This window comes from Manis pentadactyla, chromosome X (assembly GCF_030020395.1).
Source record: "Manis pentadactyla isolate mManPen7 chromosome X, mManPen7.hap1, whole genome shotgun sequence".
Lineage (NCBI taxonomy): Eukaryota > Metazoa > Chordata > Mammalia > Pholidota > Manidae > Manis > Manis pentadactyla.
The window spans coordinates 69,626,188-69,638,393 of NC_080038.1; the positions used below are offsets into that span (position 1 = coordinate 69,626,188).

The 12,206-nt window shown below is 36.4% G+C and overlaps 1 protein-coding gene across 2 annotated transcripts in view; it reads right to left on the reverse strand.

The window, feature by feature from the left end:
• MAGT1 (magnesium transporter 1) overlaps window positions 1-12,206 on the reverse strand; it is an 81,049-nt gene that overhangs the window by 53,427 nt on the left and 15,416 nt on the right. For both annotated transcript variants that reach the window (XM_036902670.2, XM_036902669.2), the window contains exons 2-3: window positions 11,003-11,172; window positions 3,571-3,688 (exon numbers count right to left, since the gene is read on the reverse strand). In XM_036902670.2, coding sequence (XP_036758565.2) covers window positions 3,571-3,688; window positions 11,003-11,172 — 288 coding nt within the window. The remainder of the gene's footprint in view (window positions 1-3,570; window positions 3,689-11,002; window positions 11,173-12,206) is intronic.

Below are 12,206 nucleotides of genomic sequence, written 5' to 3' on the forward strand. Positions count from 1 at the left end.
TCAACATAATCAAGGTCATATATATGATAAACCCACAGCCAACATTATACTTAACAGCGAGAAGCTGAAAGCTATTCTTTTAAGATCAGGAAGAAGACAAGGATGCCCACTCTCCCCACTTTTATTCAACATAATTCTGGAGGTCCTAGCCATGGCAATCAGACAACACAAAGAAATAAAAGGCATGTAGATAGGAAAGGAAGAAGTCAAACTGTCCCTGTTTGCAGATGACATGATATTGTACATAAAAAACCCTAAAGAATCCACTCCAAAATTACTGTATCTAATATCGGAATTCAGTAAAGTTGGAGGATACAAAATTAATACAGAGAAATCTGTTGCATTCCTATACAGTAATGATGAACTAGCAGAAAGAGTAATCAGGATAACAATTCCATTCACAATTGCATCAAAAAGAATAAAATACTTAGGAATAAAACTAACCAAGGAAGTGAAAGACCTATACCCTGAAAACTACGGGACACTCTTAAGAGAAATTAAACAGGACACCAATAAATGGAAATACACCTCATGCTTTTGGCTAGGAAGAATTAATATTGTCAAAATGGCCATCTTGCATAAAGCAATCTACAGATTCAATGCAATCCCTATCAAAATACCAATAGCATTCTTCAATGAACTAGTGCAAATAGTTCTAAAATTCATATGGAATGACAAAAGACCCCGAACAATCCTGAGAAGGAAGAATAAAGCAGGTAGAATTACGCTCCCTGACTTCAAGCTATACTACAAAGCCACAGTAATCAAGACAATTTGGTGCTGGCACAACAACAGACCCATAGGCCAGTGGAACATAACAGAGAGTCCAGACATAAACTTAAGCATATATGGTCAATTAATATACGATAAAGGAGTCAGGGTTATACAGTGGGTAAATGACAGCCTCTTCAACAGCTGGTGTTGGCAAAACTCGACAGTTACATGTAAGAGAATGAAACTGGATTATTTCCTAACCCTGTACACAAAAGTAAACTCAAAATAGATCAAAGACCTGAATTTAAGTCATGAAACCATACAACTTTTAGAAAAAAGTATGGGCAAATATCTCTCGGAAATAAACATGAGCAACTTCTTTATGAACATATCTCCCTGGACAAGGGAAACAAAAGCAAAAATGAACAAGTGGGATGATATCAAACTAAAAAGCTTCTGTACAACAAAGTATACCATCAGTAGAACAAAAAGACATCCTACACTATGGGAGAATATATTCATAAATGACATACTGATAAGGGGTTGACATCCAAATTATATAAAGAGCTCGAGCCAGAGCTCACGCACCTCAACAAACAAAAAGCAAATAAGCCAATTAAAAAATGGGCAGAGGAGCTGAATAGACAGTTCTCCAAAGAAGAAATTCAGATGGCCAACAGACACATGAAAAGATGCTGCACATCGCTAGTCATCAGAGAAATGCAAATTAAAACCACAATGAAATACCACCTCACACCAGTTAGGATGGCCAACATCCAGAAGACAAAAAACAACAAATGTGGGCGAGGTTGTGGAGAAAGGGGAACCCTCCTACACTGCTGGTGGGAATGTAAATTAGTTCAACCATTGTGGAAAGCAGTATGGAGGTTCCTCAAAAAACTCAAAATAGAAATACCATTTGACCCTGGAATTCCACTCCTAGGAACTGACCCTAAGAATGAAGCACTCCAGTTTGAAAAAGACAGATGCACCCCTATGTTTATCGCTGCACTATTTACAATAGCCAGGAAATGGAAGCAACCTAAGTGTCCATCAGTAGATGAATGGATAAAGATGTGGTACATAGACACAATGGAATATTACTTAGCCGTAAGAAGAAAACAAATCCTACCATGTGCAACAACATGGATGGAGCTAGAGGGTATTATGCTCAGTGAAGTAAGCCAGGCAGAGAAAGACAAGTATCAAATGATTTCACTCATCTGTGGAGTATAAGAACAAAGAAAAAAATGAAGGAACAAAACAGCAGCAGACTCACAGAACTCAAGAATGGACTAACAGTTACCAAAGGGAAAGGGACTGGGGAGGGTGGGTGGGAAGGGAGGGATAAGGGGGAAAATGAGGCATTACAATTAGCACACATAATGTAGTGAGGGGACACGGGAAAGGCAGTATACACCGAGAAGACAAGTAATGATTGTATAGCATCTTAGTTCACTGATGGATAGTGACTGTAATAGGGTATGTGAGGGGGGGACTTGTTAATGGGGGGAGTCTAGTAACCATAATGTTGTTCAAGTAATTGCAAATTAATGATATCAAAATAAAAAAGTAAAAAAAATGGATCACAGACCTAAATGTAAAAGGCAAAAATATAAACCTACTAGAGGATAACATAGGAGAAATCCTAAGAGACCTTGGGTATAGTGATGATCTTTTAGATACAACACCAAATACATGATCCATGATAGAAAAAATAAGTTGTACTTCATTAGTTAAAAGCTTCTGCTCTGTGAAAGATAGTCAAAAGAATGAAATGACAAGACACAGACTGAGAGAAAAATATGCAAACAACACATCTGAGAAATGACTATTATGTAAAATATACAAAGAACTCTTAAAATTCAACAGTGAGAACAAATTACCCAATTAAAAAATGGGCCAAAGACCTTAACAGACATTTCACAAAAGAAGATATACAGATGGCAAATGAGCATTTGAAAAGATGCTCTATATCATATGTCAGCAGGGAAATGTAAATTAAAATGAGATAGCACCGTACAGCTATTAGAATGGCCAAAATGCAGAACACTTAGATAGCAAATGCTGATGAGGATGTGGAGCTGTTGTGAATGCAAAATGGTACAGCTACTTTGGAAGAAAGTTTGGCAGTTTCTTACAATGCTAAATGTACTCTTAGCATATGACCCAGCAATAATGCTCCTTGGTATTTACCCAAATAAGCTGAAAACTTATGTCTGCACAAAATCCTGCAATTGGATGTTTAGAGCGGCTTTATTCATAACTGCCAAAACTTGGAAGCAAGCAAGATGTCCTTCAGTAAATGAATGGATAAACAAACTATAGTACATCCAGACAATGGAATATTATTCAGCACTAAAAGAAAAATGAGCTCTCAAGCCATGAAAAGACATGGGGTATGGGATCCAGGGCACAGGAAAAAGATTTAGCTTTGAACAAGAAGAATGAGCTTTTCCAATAAAAGAAACAAAGGGGTAAAGACAGGTACCTAGCTCTAAGAACTTCAATATTACATAATGGTAGCATAATGGTGGGATTCACATTGTGACTTTAAAAGTTATGAGATAAATTCTACATTTAAAGTGGTTAAAATGGTAATTTTTTATTATATATATTTTACCACACCAAAAAAGTACATAAAAGCTACTTGATTACTACCCAATTTCCATATTCTTATAGGTTAGCCTTGATCATCATATTTCACGGTTAGCTCAAATTTAGTTTTTATCTAACTACTCTAGATCTTGCATGAGGCCAATCCTATTTAACTTCTTGTGGCCATTGAAGAAGATGTATTCCACTTTATCCATATTTTCCCTATTCCTACTTAACAGAATAAACCAAAGGTCTTACCATCTGAAATACATCGGAGCCTTCATCAAAATCCACCATAGCAAAAAATATCCTGTTGGTAAATGCACTGGAGTATCGCCAGGAATTTGCCAGGATCTGGAATTCTTCATCAGCTTGTCTGGATACAATCAGGTTTGTGAAAATAACATATAAAGCATTTTAAAAAGCAATTTGGTTTATCAGCAGTAAAACAGAGCCAAAGAAGCAAAAGCAGTTTTCTAATAGAGGAAATACAAAAAAGAGAGAGCAAGACAAGCAAGTCAAGCTCTGCTGACAGGATTAGGACAAATCCTTGGAAACATTGACATTATTTGGGGATAAAAAAAAACTTAATCCCAAGTGCTGGAGATTTCAAGAGAAAGTAGTAACTGCCTGACTCCCCTTCATACGTTGTGCCTTTTCTTATCTCAAAGCTTGTCAGTAGTCACTGGAAAAATCCAGGTGACTCTACAATATTTAAAAAATTTTATTTTGATATTATTAATCTACAATTACATGAAGAACATTATGTTTACTAGGCTCCCCCCTTCACCAAGTCCCCCCCACATCCCCATTCACAGTCACTGTCCATCAGCGTGGTAAGATGCTGTAAAATCACTACTTGTCTTCTCTGTGCTGCACAGCCCTCCCCGTGGCCCCACACACATTATACATGCTAATCATGATGCCCCCTTTCTTTTTCCAGGCCCTTATCCCTCCCTTCCCACCCATTCTCCCCATTCCCTTTCCCTTTGGTAACTATTAGTCCATTCTTGGGTTCTGTGATTCCGCTGCTGTTTTGTACCTTCAGTTTTCCTTTGTTCTTATACTCCACATATGAGTGAAATCATTTGGTACTTTTCTTTCTCCACCTGGCTTATTTCACTGAGCATAATACCCTCTAATTCCATCCATGTTGTTGCAAATGGTAGGATCTGTTTTTTTCTTATGGCTGAGTAATATTCCATTCTGTATACGTACCACTTCCTCTTTATCCATTCATCTACTGACGGACATTTAGGTTGCTTCCATATCTTGGCTATTGTAAATAGTGCAGCGATAAACATAGGGGTGCATCTGTCTTTTTCAAACTGGAGTGCTTCATTCTTAGGGTAAATTCCTAGAAGTGGAATTCCAGGGTCAAATGGTATTTCCATTTTGAGCATTATGAGGAACCTCCATACTGCTTTCCACAATGGTTGAACTAATTTACATTCCCACCAGCAGTGTAGGAGGGTTCTCCTTTCTCCACAACCTCACCAACATTTGTTGTTGTTTGTCTTGTCGATGATGGCGATCCTTACTGGTGTGAGGTGATATCTCATTGTGGTTGTAATTTGCATTTCTCTGATGACAAGCTATGTGGAACATCTTTTAATGTGTCTGTTGGCCATCTAAATTTCTTCTTTAGAGAACTGTCTATTCAGCTCCTCTGCCATTTACTTGGATTATTTGCTTTTCGTTTGTTGAGATGTGTGAGCTCTTTATATATATTATGGATGTCAACCCTTTATCGGACCTGTCATTTATGAATATATTCTCCCATACTGTAGGATACCTTTTTGTTCTATTGATGGTGTCCTGTGCTGTACAGAAGCTTTTCAGCTTGATATAGTCCAACTTGTTCATTTTTGCTTTTGTTTCCCTTGCCCAGGGAGATATGTTCATGAAGAAATCACTCATGTTTATGCCCATGAGATTTTTCCCTATGATTTTTTCTAAGAGTTTTATGGTTTCATGACTTACATTCAGGTCTTTCATCCATTTCGAATTTACTTTTGTGTATGGGGTTAGACAGTGATCCAGTTTCAGTCTCTTACATGTAGCTGTCCAGTTTTTCCAGCACCATGTGTTGAAGAGACTGTCATTTCCCCATTGTATGTCCATGGCTCCTTTATCAAATATTAATTGACCATATATGTTAGGGTTAATGTTTGGAGTCTCTATTCTGTTCCACTGGCCTGTGGCTCTGTTCTTGTGCCCATACCAAATTGTCTTGATTACTGTGGCTTTGTAGTAGAGCTTCAAGTTGGGGGACGAGATCCCCCCCACTTCATTCTTCCTTCTCAGGATTGCTTTGGCTATTCGGGGTCTTTGGTGGTTCCATATGAATTTTTGAACTATTTGTTACAGTTCATTGAAGAATGCTGTTGGTAATTTGATAGGGATTGCAACGAATCTGTACATTGCTTTGGGCATGATGGCCATTTTGATGATATTAATTCTTCCTAGCCAGGAGCATGGGATGAGTTTCCATTTGTTAGTGTCCTCTTTAATTTCTCTTAAGAGTGTCTTGTAGTTTTCAAGGTATAGGTCTTTCACTTCCTTGGTTAGGTTTATTCCTAGGTATTTTATTCTTTTTGATGCTGTTGTGAATGGAATTGTTTTCCCGATTTCTTTTTCTATTTGCTCATTGTTAGTGTATAGGAAAGCCACAGATTTCTGTGTGTTAATTTTGTATCCTGCAACTTTGCTGAATTCCGATATCAGTTCTAGTAGTTTTGGAGTGGAGTCTTTAGGGTTTTTTATGTACAATATCATGTCATCTGCAAATAGTGACAGTTTGACTTCTTCTTTACCAATCTGGATTCCTTGTATTTCTTTGTTTTGTCTGATTGCCATGGCTAGGACCTCCAGTACTATGTTGAATAAGAGTGGGGAGAGTGGGCATCCCTGTCTTGTTCCCGATTGCAGAGGAAAAGCTTTCAGCCTCCTGCTGTTCAGTATGATGTTAGCTATGGGTTTAATCATATATGGCCTTTATTATGTTGAGGTACTTGCCCTCTATACCCATTTTGTTGAGAGTTTTTTCATGAATGGATGTTGAATTTTGTTGAATGCTTTTTCAGCATCTATGGAGATGATCATGTGATTTTTGTCCTTTTTGTTGATGTGGTGGATGTTGATGGATTTTCGAATGTTGTACCATCATTGCATCCCTGGGATGAATCCCACTTGGTCATAATGTATGATCCTTTTGATGTGTTTTTGAATTTGGTTTGCTAATATTTTGTTGAGTATTTTTGCATCTACGTTCATCAGGGATATTGGTCTGTAGTTTTCTTTTTTGGTGGGGTCTTTGCCTGGTTTTGGTATTAGGGTGATGTTAGCTTCACAGAATGAGTTTGGGAGTATTCCCTCCTCTTCTTTTTTTTGGAAAACTTTAAGGAGAATGGGTATTATGTCTTCTCTGTATGTCTGATAAAATTCTGAGGTAAATCCATCTGGCCAGGGTTTTGCTCTTGGGTAGTTTTTTTATTACCACTTCAGTTTTGTTGCTGGTAATTGGTCTGTTTAGATTTTCTGTTTCTTTCTGGGTCAGTCTTGGAAGGTTGTATTTTTCTAGGAAGTTGTCCATTTCTCCTACGTTTTCCAGCTTGTTAGCATATAGGTTTTCATAGTATTCTCTAATAATTCTTTGTATTTCTGTGGGGTCCGTCGTGATTTTTCTTTTCTCATTTCTGATTCTGTTGATGTGTGTTGACTCTCTTTTTCTTTTAATAAGTCTGGCTAGAGGCTTATCTATTTTGTTTATTTTCTCGAAGAACGAGCTCTTGGTTTCATTGATTTTTTCTATTGTTCTTTTCTTCTCAATTTTATTTATTTCTTCTCTGATCTTTATTATATTCCTCCATCTGCTGACCTTAGGCCTCATTTGTTCTTCTTTTTCCAGTTTCGATAACTGTGACATTAGACCATTCATTTGGGATTGTTTTTCCTTCTTGAAATATGCCTGGATTGCTATATACTTTCCTCTTAAGACTGCTTTTGCTGCGTCCCACAGAAGTTGGGGCTTTGTGTTGTTGTTGTCATTTGTTTCCACATATTGGTGGATCTCCATTTTAATTTAGTCGTTGATCCAGTGATTATTTAGGAGCATGTTGTTTAGCCTCCATGTGTTTGTTAGCCTTTTTCTTTCTTTGTACAATTTCTTTCTAGTTTTATACGTTTGTGGTATGTAAAGTTGGTTGGTAGGATTTCAGTCTTTTGGAATTTACTGAGGCTCTTTTTGTGGCCTTGTATGTGGTCTATTCTGGAGAATGCTCCATGGGCAGTTGAGAAGAATGTGTATCCTGTTGCTTTTGGATGTAGAGTTCTATAGATGTCTATTGGGACCATCTGTTGTAGTGTGTTGTTCAGTGCCTCTGTGTCCTTACTTATTTTCTGTCTGGTGGATCTGTCCTTTGGAGTGAGTGGTGTGTTGAAGTATCCCAAAATGAATCCATTGCATTCTATTTCCTCCTGTAATTCTGTTAGTATTTGTTTCACATATGTTGGTGCTCCTGTATTGGGTGCCTATATGTTTATAATGGTTATATCCTCTTGTTGGACTGAACCCTTTATCATTATGTAGTGTCCTTCTTTATCTCGTTACTTTCTTTGTTTTGAAGTCTATTTTGTCTGATACTAGTATTGCAACACCTGCTTTTTTCTCGCTGTTGTTTGCATGAAATATCTTTTTAAATCCCTTGACTTTTAATCTGTGCATATCTTTGGATTTGAGGTCTCTTGTAAGCAGCATATTGATGGGTCTTGCTTTTTTATCCATTCTATTACTCTGTGTCTTTTGATTGGTGCATTCAGTCCATTTACATTTAGGGTGATTATTGAAAGATATGTACTTATTGCCATTGCAGGCTTTAGATTTGTGGTTACCAAAGGTTGAATGTTAGCTTCTTTACTACCTTACTGTCTAACTTAACTCGCTTATTGAGCTATTGTGAACACAGTTTCATTATGATTTCTCTCCCTTCTTATTTCTCCTCCTCCATTCTTCTTATGTTGGGTGTTTTGTTTTGTGCTCTTTTCTGTTCCTTTAAGACTTTCAAAAAGCACTTGCTTCTCTTTGTCCCAGGGGCGCTGGCCGCGGGGACCTGCTCACAGTTTTTAGTGTCCTGTTTCCCTAGTTTCCAGCATCTCATGTACACAGTGTGTCTGCATTCTGGTGCGGATGGCTAGGGCTAGCTATTTAGCAGTCCTGGGCTCCCTCTCACTCCCTGCTACGACTCAACTCTTCCCGCCGGGAGTTGGGGTAAGGTATGCTTGGGTCCCGCCGGGCCACGGCTTGTATATTACCCCTTTCACCAGGCACTGTTTTCTCGCAGGTGTGGATGTAGTCTGGCTGTTGTCTTGTGTCTTCTGGTCTCTCTTTTAGGAAGAGTTGTATTGTATTTTCAAAAATATATGTGGTTTTCGGAGGAGATTTCCGCTGCTCTACTCACACCGCCATCTTGGCTCCTCCCTCCTGTCTCTACAATTTTTAATACCCTAAATTATTTCTAAGACACAGCTGAAGTATTTTCCCAGATAAAGTAGGCTATAATATTAATTTGTTAAAAAATCTTAACTGCTAATATTGCTTAGTAAATAAAAAGTCGGATGAATTATTAGGGTGAAAGATAAGAAGAATGGGGAATTGAGATTAATTGAAACTTCAAGTCAAGTTTGACTTTTCCCTAATCACCTACATGCTTTCAGTTTTGCAGATCAGAGAATTCTTCATTTGTGATACTCTTTTAACTCCATCCCTTTCCATTTATTTTCATTGCCTTCATCTAAAGTCAGATCCTTAATATCTGGTATTAGATTCTTAAAATACTTCAGTTTCTTTTCCTCCAATTCTTCTTACACTGTAATATACATCAGTGTTCTTAAATTACTACTTTCCTGAAAGTTTTACTCTTCTCAGAAACCAACGTTGCATTTCTGTTATTTTCAAAACATAGTTTCCAAGCTCTTTCACTGATTATTCAGGGTTCTTTATCATCTAGTTCCAAGTAATGTACCTAATTTTTATGCAGCTGTATTAGTAATGAGTCTCAAACAGGATTTTATAATTCCAGCACTTTATTTACTCCTATTTGTTCCCTTGCACACATCATTGCTTCTAACCAGAATATCTTACCTTTAAATCTGATATATCTGTCTAACCCTCATACAAGTCCTATGTTCTCTATTACGCCAAGCCTAACCACTCCTGTTATAGTTCTCCCTGAAATTTTGCAGTATTTGTTACGTACACAGTTCATTGGTACTTAATCATATACTGCCTTTATATTGTCAGCTAAGTTTTCATACATGGAACTCATTTCCCTAGACAGGTGATATGGGTAGGGCATCTCTTATACTTCTCATCCTGATAGCACCAAATATATAGCATTGCACACATTTTTGGTGCTTAATTTTTACGTTTTGAATGAGCTTGTGGTAATGTGAGCTCATTTTAAATTTGGTCTTGTACAAAGTAAGATATTTATAAAAACTTCAGTTAATAAGAATTCCATTAGTTTGTACTTAATACAGAATTATGAAGGATTTTATGTTTGTTCCCTAAAACTTTTGTATACTCCTGATTGCTACTGAGTAGACTGACTGAATTATGAATTCTAGATTTTAAGTTTATTCATAATTAATATCTATTATTATTTTTCCTTCTTCTATTTATTTTTAATTTATATTCAGCACCACCACCCCCAGAAATAAGTACTCTAGGACCAAATACCTTGACTATCTCCTACCTCTGGGGAGAAAATCCTTTAAGTTAGCAAGGGTTGGGGTAGCATAACAACACATTAGTCTGAAATAAAGCTGTCTATTCCTTCACATGGGCCCAGACTATTAGAATTTAGAAATCCACCAAGATTCTACTAAATTAGTTCTTTACAGGGTAGCTTTGTCATTTCATTTAAAATGAAGGCCCAGATCACACACAAGTTAAAAAGCACCAAAAAGCAAAACCTATTTTATTTTTTAGTATCCACTATTTTTAATTATCCAGTGCTTTTGTTTAAATATCAACCTTTATTCCTAAGATCATCCAGAAACAGTAAAATAAAATCAATAAACATTTGTTTGATGAAAGTTTAAGTGAGATTAGCTTCCATTTCCATAGTTTACAATCACTACAAAATACTCTTGAAAAAAGAAAAATCTCTGTATCATGCATCTTTATTTTCTAAAAAAGTTCTCTAGTAATTTGAGATTTGGATGTAGCCACCATTACTGCATTAATAAATATATCTAGCTTTGGGTAGACCACTTAAAATTTTGGAACCCGTTTCTTTGAAAAACGAGAGAATATTCACTTTACCTACCTTCTGGTGTAATTGAGATACAACAACAGTAGGAAGTTGAAGGTACTTACAAATAAAGCACTACATCAATGCTATTGGCATACATTTATATTAAGTTGATCATTTATAAGATGATTATTAGATTTTTAAGTTATTCCTATGACAGCTACCATAATGCTTTATCCTTCCTCTGTTTTTATCCATTAATATGGACAACCAAGAAATTATTGTAAAAGAGCAGTAGAAGTGTATGTTACTACAGACACCAAAATACACACATTGTTTATGTACCCACTGAACTAATTTAGTTATTCTGGGATTGAAAAATGGTTAAAATCTTATGAGTTATTTAATTTTAAAGTGTAGTTGAAAGTTCATACTTGCACACAACACATTGTCTATGAAGCTGGAGAGCAGTGAACATGACAATAACAGAGTAGTTTCTCGGTGGAGCTTTAACAAGGCGACGGAATTTGTCTCCATTCATTCTTATTACAGGTCTTTTATTGGTCCATTCCATCAGCTGACTAACCTTTTCAGATAACACCACCTAGAAAAGACAAACGGAGCACACTGTTTGTTAATACTTTCAGCTGGGCATTTAATGCTCCTAGTTAACAGTTCCTCTTTAGGAACTTAAAACCAAGACTAACAGGAAGAGAGGTACACAGAAAACGTGAGATCTAAAAATAAAATTTGGTAATTGGGCCTGATGATGATAATTATTCTTAAAATATTATTTCATGATGAGATTTAATGAGCCACTACACTTTTTATTTACTAACAAACAAAATAATATAAAATCATAAAGCTTTTCATTTGCCAAAGATGCCAAATAATGTTAACTCAAACCCGCCAGCTAGTTTTATGTAGGATTTGCTTCTCAAAAAAAAAAAGAAAAAAAAACTACACCTACAAAGAAATTAGCTAGTAAAAACAATCTTGAAAAGAAATAATAATGTTGGAAGAACCACTCTGCCTGATTTTAAGGTTTACTATATAGTTATAGTAAGCAAAGCAGGGTGGTACTGATGAACAGATAGACACATAGATCAATGGAAGAGAAACAAGAACCCAGAAATAGACCTACAAATGTATAGCCAACTGATTTGTCACAGAAGTGCAAAAACAAATCAACAGAAGAAAGATAGCCTTTTCAACAAATGGTGCTGTAGCAACTGGATCCATAGTCAAGAATATGAAATTTGTACTAAACTTTCCACCTTATAGAAAACTAACAAAATGTATAACATACTTAAATGTAAAAATGAAAATAATAAAAATTTTAGGGAAAAAAAGTAGGAGAAAATGTTCAGGATAAGGGTAGGCAAAGGGTTCTTAGAGCTGACACCAAAAACATGATTCTTTTATTTTTTTTTTAAGGTTACATTGATATACACTCTTATGAAGGCTTCACAAGAAAAACAATGTGGTTACTACATTAACCCTTATTGTAGAGTCCCCTCCATACCCCATTGTAGTCACTGTCCATCAGTGTAGTAGGACCACAGAGTCCCTACTTGTCTTCTCTGTGCTACACTGTCTTCCCTGTGACCCCACACACACTATGTGCACTAATCATGA